At 44.6% G+C, this 18,824-nt stretch overlaps 1 protein-coding gene across 3 annotated transcripts in view; it reads left to right on the top strand.

The window, feature by feature from the left end:
• Positions 1–18,824, top strand: part of TMEM94 (transmembrane protein 94) — a 122,093-nt gene that overhangs the window by 59,152 nt on the left and 44,117 nt on the right. For all 3 annotated transcript variants that reach the window (XM_075903686.1, XM_075903687.1, XM_075903685.1), the window contains 8 exons: positions 2,141–2,260; positions 4,860–4,987; positions 5,632–5,768; positions 6,502–6,704; positions 9,372–9,523; positions 10,878–10,980; positions 12,250–12,336; positions 12,524–12,640. In XM_075903686.1, coding sequence (XP_075759801.1) covers positions 2,141–2,260; positions 4,860–4,987; positions 5,632–5,768; positions 6,502–6,704; positions 9,372–9,523; positions 10,878–10,980; positions 12,250–12,336; positions 12,524–12,640 — 1,047 coding nt within the window. The remainder of the gene's footprint in view (positions 1–2,140; positions 2,261–4,859; positions 4,988–5,631; positions 5,769–6,501; positions 6,705–9,371; positions 9,524–10,877; positions 10,981–12,249; positions 12,337–12,523; positions 12,641–18,824) is intronic.

Raw genomic sequence — 18,824 nt, 5'->3', positions numbered from 1 at the left:
GATTTATAGTAAATTATGCCAAATATTAAATGTCAAAATCTGAAAAGTGTCTATTCCAGAAAACATTTGGGTGCAAACATGCAACAAATTCTATAAGCTACCTGGGAATTCAAATCTTACCAACATAGGAGAGTGCCATGATATAGTGTCAAACGCTTACTTTGGGAAATGAACAAAGATCTTGGTGTTGAGCAAAGTATGCACTTTCTTGGGGAAGAGGGGGTATAGCAGCAGCCAAAATGAGCATTTTGCAAAGGATATCTTTCTTGTTTCCAAAATAATTCTAGTGGGGAAAAAAGAGGATGCTAACATTTTTATGGCTAAGGAAAGATCATGAGGGAGTGTAGATACTCCATACAGGCCCATTAACAGGATGGATTAGCTATTCCAAAAATTCTATGGTATTACTCCTCCAGCCAGCTCCAAGTTGTAGTGAATTTGGGTGCCAAACACAGGGTCTTTGTTAAACAAAGTAACTGTGGCAGTGAGAATGTTGCTAAACTACTGTAGACTAATAAAAATCTCATCCTTCAGAAATTTACACACATCCTTTAGGCAAGGCTACTCTGTATTTTGGATAGACTACAGATAAGATATTTCTGTTCCCTTGTCATTGATACCCATTACAAATAATCTAGATCTTAACTCAAATTATGAACAAGAGAGTTTCAAAGCTAGGGAGAGCAATAGAAAAGGATGAGGCTAGTCAGATTATCCTAGAAGAGCTGGGTTTGATCTAGAAAAAAGGACTAGCAACCTCAGTCTGTAGCACAATAAAAGAAAATTTCTTTAAGGTACTATTTCAAAGGTACAGTACAGTACTTTTCACTTTTTGTGTTAAAATATATAGAGATTGAATGGGAATAAAGTGCGGAGAAATTGTGGTGAAAGAGGAGATTTTATGCATATATGGTGGACATCTCCAGTCATTAGAGTAGCGGGATGTGCTCTGTAAGCTAATATCACAAATTGATGTATATGCATTACCAAATGATCCCTTGGTAATTCTTCTAGGGCTTCCTAGCAGAAATGGTCACACAGGAGGGAAATGAAGAATTGATCTCTCATCTCCTAATAGATGCTCAGCTGTTGGTAGCTGGTAGCCTGTCGCTGGAAAAAGAAAAATAGCCCAGCCAGCAAGAAATGATTTTTTTAACTGAGATTATGGAAAAATTAACATACCAATCATGTATGAATAGATAGAAGGCAGAAACATACTTGGATTTTTTGTTACCTTTTATTCGATATGCGAGGTATATTCATCCGCAAAAAAACTAACATACTTTAAAAAATATTAACATTTGATAGTGACCCCATGTCTGTGAAATATGTGTATAGAGATTTCACTTAATTTAATAAAATCACTCGAAATTGCTCACTCTGTAATATGGTAACATATGAAATAGACAGATCTGATGACTATATAATGTAATTCCTGCATAATGTCTCATTGACCAAAAGCTAAATGTTGTAATGATTTTGTTCCTGATATTTATATGCCAAGGATTAGTAATTAGTAAAGTTTTTTAAGCTTCCTAAATAAATACACGATTAAAAAGGAAACATTAAAAGACAAAAAATGTATCCTGCATCATTAAAATTTCAGCATAACTGTCTATCTTGTGCTGCTTGTTTTTAGCTTTTGTTTCAGATTTGGGATTCAATGAGTAGAGCTTGACACTTGTGCTGACAATTCCACCTGATCTACAATGGAGTGGGTGACATGCAGTGCTCCCATTTTTATCCCTGTAGGCAGGCAGCCTTTCTCTTGGATAGCTTCTAGGAGATCCATTCATAACCTGCTCTTGGCAAGTCACCTTGGATCCCTAACAAAAGTGATATCAGTTCACACATCCCTTTGTAACATTCCTAATCTCTGCCATCCAGAGACACTTATGTCTTCTGGTTGTTGTCTCTCAGTTCTGCTGTGATTGAGCCTTTAGAATTTAGATGGATAGGCAGCATGTCCCTTGCCTGCAATCATCTAGGTTTTTTATTCCAGCAGGCCAGTGTAAAGTTCATGGAGGGTTAGAACAATGCAGACGATTCTAAAGCATTAGGGGATGTAGTGCTTGGCCAGTAGGAAAAAGCCAAGAAAGATGATGGTGAAGTGCTAAACAGACTGTTTTCTGCTCTTCAGGATGAGATGACCTCAAGTTTGGGCCTGACCACAAAGAAGGCCCTCACTATCCTGAGAGACCAGCTGTCAGCACTGCTGGAAGGGCATCGGAAGGAAAGGAAGAAGGTGATTTCATGGAAGGTGAGGCAGAAAAAAGCCCTCATTAGGCTTTGACTTTCCCAGTCTCTCTCTCAAAATTAGGGCTGTAATAGTGTAATTCTGTGTTTTTCAAACTGGGTCCTGCCCCCCCCCCCAGGGGTCACGAGCAACTTAGAGGGGGGTCGTGAGCAATGTGGGGGGGGGTTGTGGTATCACAATGTTTGAGAACCCCTGGTGTAGTTGATTAACCAATTAACTGATAAGAAAAAGCATATGGGTTACTGCTGTAGACTACACACATTCCCCCACCTCCCCTTCTGCCAGTACATTTTTAGCAGATTGGCCAGCAGCCTGGCTCAATCCTGGCTTACACTGGGTCTGGGACCTACTTCAGCTGCAGCTCTGCATTTAAAATGTATTAGGAGCCAGGTGGGCAGGCAGCCCAGCTCAGTTCTGCCATGTGCTGGCTCATGCTGAGTGCCCCCCCACCAGACAGGGGTTGCTGCCACCCTGCACTGCTTCCTCTGTATCAGAAGGAGCAGTGCGGGGCAAAAAGCAGCTGGTCCATGAAGGGAGCTGGTTTTTAAACTGGCTCCCTTCACAGACCAGCTCCTGCCTGGTACCCCATGCTGCTGCCTCTGGATTGGGGCCAGAATGCGCTGGCTGCCAGCCCCACCCTTGGGGACTATAGAATATTCGACTAACCAATAAGAATTCATGAGGTTAACAGACTATTCAATTAACTTATATTTAACTTCCCTACTCAAAACCCTAATCTTTGGAAATTGGGGATTAGATCAGTTTCCCGTATAGGTCACACAGCAGACCTACGGTGCAGCCCGAAGCTTTTCAAACCCTTGTTAAGCTAAAACTGAGTTCACTGAAAGTGAATTACATTGGCATCTGTATTTGTAGAGCTCCTGAACTCCTTGGGGCTAATGCTAGCAGCTATGCAAGATAGTAGCTCCTTTATAGCTCTGCAGTTGTGGAATGTAGAATTTTAATTTCATCCCAGAGGTGCTTAAGAGCTGAAACTTTTGCCTAGTCAGCCTCTAGCCCCTTCTTCCTGCATTACGAAGATGAATGGGGGCTGCCTTTTTCCTTCTTCCTGGCCCCTAAAAACTTTGTAAAATTGAGGTTTACCTAGATGTAAAATGTGGTCTCACTGCACACAAGGGGGTTGTTCAGAACAGATGGGGCTCTGAGGCTCCACGTACTCTCCTGAGGACCTCATCTACAGTTGGAGTGTCTTGTACATTTAAATACAATGTTCTGGAGTCTTATTTGTAATAATTACATCTAAAAACTGTCTGTTCTCCCCTCTGCATCAGCAACAATGAGGCATCCTGGGACAGCTGCATTTGTATTGTGCAAGAGTATTGCTAAGGTTGCCAGATACTTTCACAAAAAATCTGGCGGGGTGCGGGAACTTGGTTACACACACACACGTCCTCCCACTCCCCTGCTCAGCTGCCTCTCACGTGTAGCGTGGGGGGAGGCCAGGGCAGGTGGAAGCCAGTGCTTATGGCAGGCCTGGCTGAAATACAGCCCACCAAGTCACCAGATCTAGTCCATGGAGGTAGTGGGAGCCCCAGGCAGGCTCCCTTGCTTGCCCCGTAGCCCTACACGCTGCTCGGAAATGTGGCTGCGGGGCGCTTTCTCTTTGAATCCGAGGGGAAGGAGGGGGAGATTCAGATGCTGCTCCTGCCCCCAGCACAGTCCCATTGTCTGGTTTCTGGACAGACACTGGCCAGTGGGAGCTGCCTGTTTGAATAATAGGCAGCCACAAAGCACAACCCTCCTGCTCACTCACTCAAGCGCATGGCTGAGCAGGCAGAAACATTTTAAGCTCTGCAAACCTTTAGCTCTGTAGGCAGGCAAGCAGGCTGTTAAGTCTCCTGGTGAGAACCTGTCTTTGGCACCTCAGCTCCTCCCTTGCCCAACCCTCTGCTCCACACTCCTGCCCTGCCACTCCACGTGCACCCATACCCCCTCCCGGATCTGGCACCCCATCTCCTGCTTGAGATCACAATCCCCTCCTACCCTAGGTCACATCCCAAAACCCTGCACCCCAGTTCCCTGTCCTAGGTCACAACCATCTCCTTCACCCAAACTCCCTCCCAGACTCCATTCTCCCTCCTGCATCCCAGTCCTTTATCCCAAGCTCCCATCTACACCCCCAGATCCCACATCTCCTCCATTAATACCATGGAAGAGTGTGGCCTTCAGCCACTTTCCAAACTCTTGGAGTGGCCCTCCCCTGTCAAAAATTATTGCCCACCCTTGGTTTAAGGGGGAGCAGGTTTTTAAGTTAGCTCCCTGCACATGCCAGCTTCAGCACCCTGCAGAGCCACCTCTCCCCGGCGTGGAAATGTGTAACTGCTGAAAATTTCAGCAGTGACATGCTTACAAAAAACCCTGCTTTTAATATCCCTCTTTTGATCCACTGCTTTTGTGTTAATGCCCAGCACTCAAACACTGATGTGGGAAGCTCTTTACTTTTTTAAGGGTTTTTGCAAATGATGTTCACTCCCCAGTGGTTTTGTGAACTCCCCCTCCCCTCCCATTATGTTGTTCTTAAAGGGCTGCATCTGTCTGCATTTAGCTGACACTGAGTCTCTCTGCTGCTCTTGCTTTGTAGGAGGTGTGGAAGAGCAGTTTCCTGTACCATGGTAACCGTTGTTCCTGTTTCCATTGGCCGGGTGCATCTCTGATGCTGCTAGCAGTGCTGCTGCTGTTGTGCTGCTGCGGGAGCCAGCCAGAAGGGAGGTCAGCAAAGCATCCTTTGCTATTGGAGGGGGGATTGGGGTAGTATTATATAGTATCAGCTGTGCATATAACAGTCTTATCACTGTGGTCGCTAATTGTTTCTAATCACCGGGTTCACTCGTGACCAGATTGTGTCTTCATTGGCTCTTCCCCATACCTCTGACAGACTTGCTTTGGGAGCTCATTAATGCCTCTTCTCAGTAGTCCCATAGAGGGTCTGATAGAGAGAATGAGCTTACTTCCCTTTGGGAACCATACAAGCTCCTTTTTGTGCCTTGCTACCAGATCCCCTGATGTCATGGAGTGTGGGAATAGAGAGGGAGAATCCTGAAAGTGAATTGGGGGTTGGGGTGCCTCATGGCAGAGTGCCGAAAGCTGCCACTTTGGATCTGGCCATTCCCTGGCTGCATTTGATAAGGACGTTTCGATATCAAAACAGATCTTGTCAAACTTCTCTAGTGGAATTGATCTAAAGACAAAGCCTGGGCTTAATGACTCTGCTTTATTTTTTTTAATGAATAATGTTATTACTTGAGTCAATAGTAGGAAAGAATAAAAGGCCAGGCGGGTTCGCATGTGTATCTGTGCATGGGGTAGCATATCTCACGTGACACCACTTGGTTATTTCCTTTTGCCTCTCAAAGCCAAGGTGCTGAGATTGTGAATGCCTTGGCACTTCTCCTCCTCCTCCTCCTGAACCTCTTCTTGATTGGCCGACAAGAGAGGCTGAAGCGCAGAGAGGTTGAGAGGAGGCTCCGGACTATCATTGACAAGATAAACGGTGAGGTCTCTATTTGCCGTCTCCCATTTGATTTGCCATGCATGCGCTCAATACCTTCCCCTTCTCTTAGATTTCTCTCCAAACCTGAGGCCTCCATTACTTGTATTTAGACTACCTGTCTTGCTCCACCTCATACAGAGGCAGGCTGTTGGGAGACATGCTTTGCGCACTATCCTCTTTAGACGGGATGTGCTGAGCTACTATCGTGCTTTGAACCTTTAACTCTGTAAGGTAAATGACCATTATGTTGATGTGCTGGAGTAAGTCAGACTTTGAGCATCTCATAAAAATATCTGCCTTCCGGCAAGCAAACAAAAAGGAGTGCGTACGGGCAGCACCCTTTCAGCAAGAGACAGGTGCATGGGGACGGCTGTAAGTAAGCACCCTCCCAATTTGGGCAGCAAACCTGGGGAGCCTCTACCTGACGGGAATTGGAGTTACCCTTTTCAGCCTGGGGCCCTCTGGGACATCCCCTTGGCCTTTCTCTTGCCGAGGTTCATGTCAGCATTACCTGGTGTTTGGTTTATGATGTGAATTGGCTCTGAGTACAGCACAGGAGGATATGGGGGACCTCCCGCATCTGCTATGGGGGAAAGGAAATGGCGGGAGATCATAAGGACTGTGTGGGATTAGCACTGGAGAGATCTCTCTATGGAACGTAAATGCTTATGGGATCACCAGGCCTTCTCCAATTGGAATCTTCCTCACTCTTTCCTGTTCTCTGTACTTTCAGATACCCTAGAAAATGGCAAAGAGCCAAAGTGGCCAGACTCCATGTACCCAGACCTTCACATGCCTTTCGCCCCATCCTGGTCACTCCACTGGGCCTACAGGGATGGTCATCTTGTAAACCTACCCGTCAGCCTGTTAGTAGAGGGAGATGTTATTGCTCTGAGACCAGGGCAGGAGTCTTTTGCGTCTCTGAGAGGGATTAAGGTAACTCACTTGTGTCCTTTCTGTGCCATGATGAAAAATTGTTTCCTGGGAGGATCTTGTTGGTGACCTGTTCCCAGAGCATGCACTTTTCTCATTGTGTGTTTGATCTTTTCCTGCCTTAGGAACCCTTAAGAGATTTACCTTGTGCTTCATTTATGCAGCCAGAAGTGCTTTATTTAAACAGCTCTCCCATCAACCCCAAAACCTCAACAACTTAGTTGCACAAATGATGCAGAAGCATCATGTTTTGTATCTTCTGCAGGACAGGAAAGGGGTGTATTGTGCTTCTGATCATAGCTGTATTAGTCCCAGCTGAATAGATAATTCAATAAGACACCTTCCCATTTTCAAACCTTGGGTGGTGTGTTTTGCCAGAAGATGGGTTTTAGTCAGAAAATCACCATCTCTGAAGATCTTAAATGAACCTGTGTGCAAAATACTCCTTTCTATTCCTTGCAGTGAATTCATTGCATTCTCTTTGTAGCTAGAACTCCCAACATGGTATTTCCACATAGTCCTAGTGTAGAATTATACCATTCTGATAAAAGAGACTCCCCTCTGCCTTTCATATGGAGAAATAATGGGTTTTCTGCTCTCTAGTAATGTAAGAGAGTTCTACAGGATACATGGAGGAAAATGGATGAACTGCCTAAGAAGCCTGGAACTACAAGCTAAGGAAGAAATTGACTGAGAAAGCAGGGGAAAATGTTTAGATTATCACTGCAGGACAGCAAGTGATCTCTTATCTAGACTTATTTGTTATAAAATCATGCTTGATCATGGTGGTCCCTTCTGACCTTGAAATCTGAGAGTCTATGCATGTCTCCATCTGATTGCAGAATAATTTCAGGGACTCTGAGAAGATGAGGAGGGGTCACTGCTGGTGGGAATGTTACCTGGACAATATATTAGCTCATGTGTGGTGTAATTATTGGCTGATCAGATCTTATTTGGGAACAAATTATGAACAGCCTGCTGCTTCAGAAAACCCTTCCATCATGGTGTTTTGGATATCGAAGCTTGCCCTTTACAGCATAGCAAAACGAACAGCAGGACCTGGCTTTCCTCCTGGCTGTGAAAGCAGCTCTCAGAGAATAGAAACTTGTGGGATGATTTATTTAGAGACTGTACAGAGTTGGTCATACAAACAGGAGCACTTGACAGAACAAAGAGAGTGCTTAGAATAGAAAAGTTTAAAAGATGCAGGAAGAACTCTCCTTGCTAGATAATGTGATGGAAGGGGAGAAAAGCTAAAGATAATATATTTTATGCTGTTCGGAAGCTCTTAGCCAAGTCACTCATGTTGCTTTACAAATGTTAAAAATTAAGCCCTACAAATTCTTGTGAAGCAGATAAAGGAATTACATGGGTCATTTCTCTGCTGTCCACAACACAGCAACACCAGTTTGGAATGAAGTGAAAAAGAATGCCACATACATGTGGACAATTGTTATAGTTAATTTAGAGAAGTGGAATGAAATTATCAAAACTACAATTTGGCCAGGGCATCAGAATTAACATGGCACTCTTACAAAAGCATGAAGGGATCTTTAATAGGCCCAAGTGGGCACTCCCCACCTGAAATCAAGTACAGAGTTAATGGGAAGATGAGGAAATGTCACACAAAAAAGATATGGAAAATTCAGCTTTTAAAGTTACTTTTGGTGCTCTTTATTGTCTAAGGTCATATCTACACACTGGGGTGCTACAGTCACACAACTGTGACACCTTAGTTATATCACTGTAGCACCATACTGTAGATCAGGGCTATTCAACTTTGGAAGCTCTGAGGGCCACAATGATACTCACATCACATGACGAGGGCCACAACTTAAGTGTGGTTGCATATACATGCAAATATATATGCAAATCGCTTCTTTCCCAGTGACGGGTATGAATACAAAAATGAAGGCAAGACTACACAACATGCAGGCCCCATTTAAGTCAATTTTGTTGATATTAATAAAATGCAATTTTTACCTGATTTCCACCCATATGACAGCACTTTTAATGAGCAATGACAGTCCAGGAATTTAACTACTAAAACGCATATCAACAGAAGACCATTATATTGACTACTTTTTTGTTTTGGCTCCCGGCCACGTGTTGAGTTCCATGTAAACCCAAACTGCACTGTGGGCCACAAACAAAGGGCCGCATGAGGCCCGCGGCCATAAGTTGAGTTGCCCTGGTATAGATGCTTCCTACAGCCATGAAAGGGATTTTTTTCATCGCTGTAAGAGCTCTGCCCCCCTAAGCAACCATAGTTAGGTGAATGGAAGCATTTTTCTATCACCCCCAGCTGTGCCTACAAAGGTGGTTAGGTCAGCATCACTATGGTGCTCGGGGAGGGGAATTTTTCATACACTTTAGCACCATAATTACGTTGACCTAATTGGCACGCTAAGTGTGCATACATGCTATGGTTATGCTGAGGAGTGGGTGTTGCATTCTGTGGTATGTGTGTGTTTCTGCTTCACTTTCAGTGAAGCAATTTTGCAAATGAATTTGAAAGCATTGATAGTTTGAACGGTGTAGGAAAGGTGTCCTGTGTTGAACAGAATTCTGCTGTAATAAAGCGCTAATGACTTTCAGGAGGTTTCCATTGAGTTGTCTGATTGTGCAGCCTTTGTACCCTCTGTCTTTTCTTTCTTAATTTGATAACAGGATGATGAACACATTGTTCTGGAGCCAGGAGACTTGTTTCCTCCTTTCTCTCCTCCACCTTCCCCAAGGGGTGAAGTGAAGAAGGGACCTCAGAATCCTCAGCTGTATCGTCTCTTTCGTGTCCTAAAGACCCCAGTGATTGACAATGTCAGGTGTGCTAAATACCACTTTTCATGCTTGTGCAGGCTGGCTTGGTTCTTGTAGCAGAAAGGGTGGAGTTTTGCCAGTTCTGTACAGGAGGCTTCAGATAGATGGTATCACTTCGTATCCATTATCTGGGAATACTAGAGCTATCAGGCACTCACTGGACTCCTTCACTAGTTCTCAGCAGCTGCTAGATCAGATGGGTGTACAAAGCCATATTCTCCAAATGCTAGTTTTGCACTTCACCTGCAAACGGATACATGGTGGTGGCAGGGGAATAAGAGAATTCATACATTTGGTAGCAAGCCGTGTACTTGGCCCCATTTATATGGGGATTGGAGTTTCCTTTCTATTTTTTTTAAATCTCTGCTTCAAACTCAGAAGCCAAGGCTAGTTGTCAATTCTCTAACCAGAGGTGGCATCTGTGAATTATGGACATAAAAGATGGATCTGTAGAGAATGCTAACCTGCAGGCATAGTTGCTTTGCTTTTTAGGACAGTTTAATTTTAAGAAATTAAATGCTTATTCATGGCTGAGCAAAGGAAGGAAGAGTGAGAGAACTGCAGACAGCATAAGGCAGGTGTTTCATTGTTACTTGATCTGATTCAGCAGGGAGGCAAAAGCCATTTTTAGAAACTGAGTGGGAAATACTCTTTCATATGACTTGATTTTTTCCACTTTGAGGGGGTAGGATTCTCTGCAAGTACCATTTCTTCTTGGGATTTAATCAGTAACATCATTGACCCTTCTGGTCAGCTGGAGATGTAGGCCTCTGAACGTGCTCTGACTAGGGTTGTAAAATCCCATTCAGTTGGTTAACCTGTTAAACGTGATGTTTAACCAGTTAACTGATTAAAGAGAGGGAGTGTGTGTGTGGGGGGGGAGGGGGCGGGGGAGCAGCAGCCCTACAGAACAGCCCTTGCCTGTGACATGCCTGGGCTCGCCACATACAGGGGCTGCTCCATCTGTGCTTGAACGCCCCTGACCATGGTGGATCCTGCAGCGCTGGAGCAGCCACCAGCCTGCAGCAGGTGGGGAACTGCTCCAGCCCCCACCAGTTAACCTTTTACATTCTTAACTCTGACCAGAGGTGTAGATTGGAGAGCTGCAGTCAGCCTGCTGAGGAGTCAAAGGGATTTCATTACATTTATTCCAGTATTAAGCACAAATCTAATAGTATAGAATGCCTAGATGTGAGTCTCTGAAACAATGACCAGTTTCCCATCATGAATCAGGGTAGACACACTATTCTGATCATGATAAACAAAAAAGATTATAGAGGAAGAAGTTGGTGTTAAGACCTTGGGACTGTTGGCTATTGTGGCAGGGGCTGGGATTTCTAACCCATCTTGATGTTTCAGGTGGTGTCTGGACATGGCTCTGTCACGTCCTGTGACAGCTCTGGATAACGAGAGGTTCACGGTGCAGTCAGTGATGCTGAAGTATGCTGTTCCTATTGTACTGGTAGGTCTGACTTTCAAGCTATTGCTGTTGATGACCAATATTGTTCCAACTTTGCCAAAAGAGCAGGCCAGGAACATCCCAGGAGAAGTTAAGAACCCGTGGGCTTTCCTGAGAAGTGCCAGCCAGTCATTACCCCTACGATCAGTTTGGGTAACTCAGAGAAGTGGAGTGAAGATTCTGAACAGTCTATAACGGTGGTCACCAACCAGTAGATCGTGATCTACCGGTAGCTCTCAGGGGCTCTAAGAGTAGCTCTTGAGCCCTCTCTGAACTGCGCGCCTGCGCAGTACATTTACATTAGATTTCCTCATTTGAGGAGCAGCTATTTACTGAGCAACAACACAGGTGAGTAGCTGCGAGGAATGGTGGGAGCTGGGAGGTTGGGAGGGCTGAAACACCCCAGCAAGCTGACTGTGGCTTTCAGCTGAAAGAGGCTGCCCCAGGCTCCAGCTGATCAGCGGCTTCTCCTCTCTGCCTGCCCACGTGGAGCTTGGTGCACCCCAGCTGAGTGCCATGGCCAGCTGGCCGGGCAGCCACTTCTCTTCCCTCCAGCCCGGCTGCCCTGAACTCAGCCCAAGGAGGCTGCATCTAGCTCCAGCTGTGCTGGAGCAAGCTTCCCAGGCTGAGCGCAGGATCACAGATTCCCATCTGATGGACTGTATACGACTAGCAATCTCAGACTACAACTCAGACTTCAAGACACTGGCAGATACTGTTCAGTCACAGGTGTCACACTGAGACTTTGTTGTTGGAAGAAAAAATATATAATTATCAATACTTGATTTTAGATTTACAAAATAGCAGAGAACAATGTATAATTGTAAATGCTTCATTTGACATTTAAATAGCATGAATTAAAAACAGACCATTTATTTCATAACTATAAACATGTGATTTTAATTTTATATATTGCCTAATTTAAAAATAAACTTTTTAACAGAGTGTATAAGGGCTGGGGATAGCAAGTGATGGACAGGAGAATAGAGAGGGCGGGGCTTCAAGGAAGGGGCGGGACGGTAGATCTTCGCCTGTTCTGAGACTTAAAAAGTGATCTTGGGTGTAAAAAGGTTGGAGACCACTGGTCTATAAGAAGATGTAGTAATAATAAGATGGGGTGGAAGGTGATGGGGGGAGGAGATTTAGCAATTCAATAACAAACCAGCTTTGTCCTCCAGGATTTTCCAGGGCTGGCAGTTCTAAGGGGAGTGGAAACTCTCTCATTCTAAGTGGTGGTGGCTTGCTGAGGGATTTCTTCTGTTTAACTGACAGGCTGGCTTCCTGATCACCAATGCTGTGCGCTTCATTTTTGTGGCTCCTGGAATTGCATCCTGGCAGTACACTCTTCTTCAGCTGCAGGTAAAGGAATCTCCCTGCTAACCAAAGGGTACACTGCAGCTAGTTTCCCTTTTTCACAAACCTCCCAAATTGCCTCCCTTGCTCCTGACATTGCCCTGTGTCTGGGTGGTGAAGGAGAGGTCCTGGGATAGGCCTCAGTTCTAGCTTCATCGCTGTGTCTAGTTGGTGACCTATGTTGGTTTTTCAGGTGAATGGTGTGTTGCCCATCCTTCCACTGCTCTTTCCTGTCCTATGGGTTCTTGCTACAGCCTGTGGAGAAGCCAGAGTCCTAGCCCAGATGAGTAAGACCTCGTCCATCTCACTGGTAGGTATTTCCCCACCTTAGGTCATTGTGTGCAGAGGGAGGGGCAGAGAAGGTGGTAGACTTGAGTGGACTGCCCCCTGCATTCCTCTCACAATCAGGTTAATCCATAGACTCTTAAAAATTAGTTGGGCAACCCTGTTGGGCCTCAACTACTCCATCTAAATTCCCAGTTTTGTGTCTAGCCCAGTTTCAACTGGCCTACGCTCTTCTCTTGTAATTTATTCCACAGTCAAATAGATCCATTGAAGGCAGGGTGTGTGGGCTAGCTGATGGACAGTTGTACTCTCTAGTAAACATTTAAATTGAGATAAATGTGATGCAGTAGGCAAACAAAGGGACTTTGAGTGAATGGGAGTAGCTGCATTTTGTTCTTCTTTTAACTGCTATTAGAACATAAGAACGGCCATACTGCGTCAGACCAAAGGTTCATCTAGCCCAGTAGCCTGTCTGCTGACAGTGGCCAGTACCAGGTGCCCCAGAAAGGGTGGACCGAAGACAATGATCAAGCGATTTGTCTCCTGCCATCCTTCTCCAGCCTCTGACAAACAGATGCCAGGGACACCATTTCTATCCCCTGGCTAATAGCCTTTTATGGACCTAACCTCCATGAAATTATCTAGCTTCTCTTTAAACTCTGTTATAGTCCTAGCCTTCACAGCCTCCTCTGGTAAGGAGTTCCATAGGTTGACTACACGCTGTGTGAAGAAGAACTTTCGTTTATTAGTTTTAAACCTGCTACCCATTAATTTCATTTGGTGTCCTCTAGTTCTTCTATTATGGGAACTAATAAATAACTTTTCTTTATTGGCCCTCTCCACACCACTCATGATTTTGTATACCTCTATCATATCCTCCTTCAGTCTCCTCTTTTCTAAACTGAAAAGTCCCAGCTTTCATATGGGACCTGTTCCAAACCCCTAATCATTTTAGTTGCCCTTTTCTGAACTCTTTCCAAGGCCAAAATATCTTTTTTGAGGTGAGGAGACCACATCTGTACACAGTATTCAAGATGTGGGCGTACTATAGTTTTATATAGGTGCAGTAAGATATTCTGTGTCTTATTTTCTATCCCTTTCTTAATAATTCCTAGCATGATTTAATTCTTCCCCATGAGGTGTGGGAGTTGCCACTTGAAGTGCTGGAGGTTGGATTACAAGGATGTTACCTGAGTGGAACAGGGACTAAGGAGGAGAGGGTATTTTCCATAAGGGTAGATGGGGGTTAGCAGTTTTCCTTGAAGAGGCTGGCAGGGTTGATCCTGAGTTTTTTCTGAGGTATAAGCTGAATCATTCAGTGGATATTGGAAAACACCTTTCCCACCTGCTCCTGGTCTGGCTTTAGCCAGATGCACTGTGGTGTGTTTCTCTTCCTCTCAAATGCCTGTTGTTAATTTTCTGTCTTAGGCAAAGTTACTAACACCTCTTCCTTGTCCTCCCTGGGACTCAGTGTTCTCATGGTGCCCAGTCTTCTCCCTACAAGGTATACAGAACTGACTCGGAAGTCAGAGAGGGTCACTTGTATCTTTTGCTGGCGTAGAATGAGACAGATACTATGCTCGTTGCATTTAAATCAGGGGTGGGCAATAATTTTTAAAAGGAGGCCACTTCAGAAGGGGGAGGGCCAGGAGACTTCTTGTGCTTTCCCCCCACCCTGATTGGCCTGGGGCGGGGGAGCACAAGAAGTCTTCGCCTTCCCTCCCTCCCTCCCTTGTACCAACCCCTAGAGAGAAAAGCCAGATGTTTTAAAACAGAGAATGTCCCCTCTAGGCACCTAGGTGCAGGAGACCTCATGCACTGTCCCTGCCCCCAGGTCAATCAGGGCCCTAGGGACGGAGGAGTGCGCAAAGTCTCCTCGCCCCAGAAGAGCATGCAGTGGCTAGAGAGAGGCGCCGCGCCGGCTGTTTTAAAACAGCTAGCGTGTCTCTCTAGCTGCTGAGCACCCCTTGTAGAGTGGGAAAAGGACACAAGAGACTTTGTGTGCTCCCCCTCCTGCCAAAGGCAGCTGGAGATAAAAGCTGGCTGTTTTAAAACAGCTGGCGTGTGCTCTTGCAGGGGTGAGGAGACTTCGTGTGCTCTCCTGCCCCCAGGCCCTGATTGGCCTGGGGATGGGGGAGCAGCAGGGTGGCCACGGGCCAGATCCACCAGCTTGGCGAGCCAGATCTGGCCCACAGAAGGCCCTTTGCCCACTCCTGATTTAAATGCTCCCTCGCCTTCTCTTTTAGTGGTTCCCCCTCTGTCCGCTCACTGTCAGCATCACTCATCTTAGGCATGATGAAACAGGAGCTCCTTGTCTTCCTTGGGTCATTGTTGTGGGCACTCCATTCTGTCACCCAAACTCTTGCATTGTGTGTGTCCTTTTCTGTCCCCATCTCTGTTCCCCACATGTCTAAGCAGTTCACCAAATCCTGCCAGTTCTTTCTTCATGACATCTCAGATACGATCCTTCCTTCATGTCCTTACGGCAGTGGTGGGCAACCTGCAGCCCGAGGGCCACATGCGGGCCATTGAGGTTCCATGTGTGGCCCATGAGACATTTTGCTTACCGTTATCCACGTGCCAGGTTGCCAGATTCCATGTAGGTTTTTTTCCTACTGGTATTACCAAAAGGACACGCGCTTAAAAGCAAGGGCACTTGAAATGAGGCATGTGCTGATTTCGCACAACATTGTGAGAGCCATGCGCTCCCTTTGCATCCAAAGCGCACTCTACAAATTCTAGGTGCGCAAGTGCAGCTATGACAATCTAGCCAGCCCACTGAGGTGAAGGAGGATCACTCATGCGGCCCACTCACTGGGCTAGGTTGCCCCTCACTGCCTTACAGTCACAAAGTTTGTTCAGGCCTTCGTCACTCTGATCTTGACTGGGGTTCTTTTTTGACCTCCCTATTCCCATCTTTCTTCCCTGTAGGCCATTCAGAATGCAGCAGTTAAGACCCTTCTCCCCTCTGCCAGCTGGACCACATAACTCTGCTCTCTGCTTCCCCCATGGCTGCCTTTTCCCTTCCATCAAGTTAATAGATCTTAAGGTCATAAGTATCTTAGTATTACCTCCTACGTGAGACAGTACATAGGATTTTCCTTTATTAATTCCAGCTTCAAGTCACCTAGATGTGGTTGAATTAGAACACACCTTTTAGAAAAACATACAAATGTAATCTAAAAAAAATGCTTGTGAAGAATCCACCAGAAACCATGGCATTAATAGTTATTTACCCTCATAGTTACAAAGTTGTGCCTTATTTCTAGTCCAGATTTGCCTAGTCTCACCTTAGAGCAATTGTATCTTCTTATACCTTGTTTGCTAGATGGAACATTCAAATTTCTGTTCCCAATATAAGCTGCCTATTGACTGATCAAGATACCCCTCCTCTGATAAGATAAACACAGTTCCTTAAGTCTTTAACTACCAAAGGTGTTTTTTTAGTTCTTCTCTGAACTCTCTCCAAATTCTAACATCCTTCTTGAATTGCTGGTGCCAGAATTGGAGACCATATTCCAGCAGTGGTTGCACCAGAACCAAATACTGGGTAATAAAACCTTCCTGCTCCGAATTCTTGTTTATGCATCCAAGATTTGCATTGGCCCTTTTGGCTACAGTATCACACTGGGAGCTCATGTTGAGCTGGCTGTCCAGCATGATGTCCAAGTCATTTTCAGAGTCACTGCTTCTCAGGTTAGAGTCCCCCAGCCTCTAAGTGTGGCCTATGGTCTTTGTTCCTGAATATATGCCTTATATATTTAACCATGTTGAGAGATGCACTTTGTTTGCTTATGCCCAGTTTACTAAGTGATCCAGAACACTCTGTTAGTGGTTTGTCCTCTCAATTATTTAGCACTCTCCAATCTGTGACATTACCAGCTTTATTAGTAAAGAACTTCATTTTCTTCCAGTTCATTAATAAAAATATTAAATATCATAGGGCCAAGAACCAATCCTTGCGAGACTTCATTGGAAATACGCACTTAATAATAATTGCCTGTGTACAGTTACCTTTTAAGGCCTTTAATCCATTAAATGTGTGCCCATATTGGTGTTGCATCATTCTAGTTTCTTAATAACAATGTTTGCTGTACCAGCACTACTACTAGTGCTATTATTTTAAGCAACCAAACTTGTAATGTCATAAAAAATTATATCAAGTTAAGCAGGGTCTATTTTCCCTAAACCCTTGCTGATAGATGTAACCCTTGCCTTCAGAATTCTTTATTCATCTAGTCCTGTAACATGCACTTACAGAGTGGACTGCCTGGAACAGTCTTCTGCACCATGACACACACACCTGTCTCAGTTTCCCCTTTCAGAGTCTCCTGTAAATCCACTCAGGCTCTTTTGTTTAAATAATGCCCCTCCTTGGAGCCAGTTTAGTACCAAAATTTGATTGATTACTCCCCAACAAAAATCCCAAACATAGTCCATTTCTCATATCCTGTGTATATCATCCTTAAAACCCCACTCTCTGCTGGGAGGCCATCATTATCAGGGGAGTGTTCCTCAGTCCCTCCAGGGTTTCTGTGGTCCCTCTGAATCCAGCCCTGGAGATGTCCTCAAGTAAACTCCTCTGCTGCTCTCCCGATCCTCTTATATGAATACGTCATCTGGCTTGTTCCCAAATACAGAACAGAAATATTTATTTAACACTTCTTCCTTTTCTTCGTTATTGTTTACAGTTTCTACCTGTTTCCATCTAGTGATGGACTGATATCGTTGTCATGGTTCCTTTTGTTCTTGATATGCTTCACTCAAAACAACCCCAAACCTCTTCCTTATTGTCCGTAACTCTGCTGGCTATAGTTTTCTTCATCTCCTTTTCAACTTTCTACAGTTTCTAGCTTCTAATTTGATCCATTGCTGTCAGTTTCCTCTTTTTTCCATCTGTTACGTACTGTTTTTATTTTTTTATTGCTGCTTTCACTTCTTTTCTAAACCAGACTGATTTTCTAGCCAGTGTACCTTTCTTCCTTGATTGTGGCCTTTTGAATATTAATTAAAATGTTATTAAACACTTCCTAGTGATCATTCACATTTCTCTATGTAAATTTTCTCCTGGGTGTTTGGCTCCTGTGTGTTTTGAACTTTGTGAAATTGGCTCAATTGGAAGTGTTAATGCCCAAGACTTTCTTTTATTTACACTTACAACTGCTTTTTTTTTTTTTAGTTTTGTGAGCAGTTCCTCTTTTTATCAAGATGAGAATTCTCCCTCACTGGATGCAACACACTGAGCTGTGAAATTGTCATCTGTAATTTTCCCTCCCTTTCTGCATGATTCCATTCTGTCCTTTCATTTTTACAGCGCACTTCATTCTGCCTCCTTCGTCTACATCCCTGGTGTTATAGGTGGGACCATCTTTGAAATCCCTTCTTAAAGCTCCCTGCTTTCACCCAGTCTGGGTCTATTCAAACTCTGCCTTCTTGTGCCTCAAAATACCAGCCTAAGAAAGAGCTGTCTCCAGGTGCATCTAACTGCTGTCATCTATCTCTTTAGTCTGTAAGCTCTGCAGGGCAGGGGCCATATACATTCATCCATGTCCTGTTTGGCACCAAGCCTTGTGCTTATGCTTATCAGATAAATGATAAGAGGGACCGCTGGAGATAAGAGTATACTGGATTTGATGTTGTAAAGGGTTTGATCATAGAGATCACCTTGAGACGGTCACATGATGTGCTGAAATACCACTAAGCCCTTCCTGCCCTCTGGGGCACCCCACTGAGCCAGAACCTTTGACCTCCCCCAGCAATGGCACAGAGTTGGGATCACATCCCACAGCAGAGCAACACAGACACTGAAATCCACTCGGCGCTGGGAAGGCTCATTCAAAAGGATTTGTCATAGCACCCAGGTGCACAGCTCCAAGAGGGCCAGAACCCCAGAGAAATCCATCTTACTCTGCATAAAGTTTTATATAGTGCAAGCTCATAAGTTATTCCCTCCCTTTATCAATGAAAGAGAGAGATGCACAGCTATTATCCCTCCCAGGTAGCAATTATTTACACTGGGTTTATTAATAAACAAAAGTGATTTTATTAAGGATAAAAAATAGGATTTAAGTGGTTGCAAGTAATAGCAGACAGATCAAAGTAAATTACAAAGCAAAATAAAAATAAATTTGTTACATGCAATTTCTTACTCTAACAGTAATTCTAATAATCTTTCCTCACAAGCTGGGAGATCTCCCAAATTGAGCCTG

The sequence above is a fragment of the Pelodiscus sinensis genome, chromosome 20 (genome assembly GCF_049634645.1).
Source record: "Pelodiscus sinensis isolate JC-2024 chromosome 20, ASM4963464v1, whole genome shotgun sequence".
NCBI classification, from domain to species: Eukaryota; Metazoa; Chordata; order Testudines; family Trionychidae; genus Pelodiscus; species Pelodiscus sinensis.
This window is presented reverse-complemented; position numbering and strand designations above follow the sequence as displayed.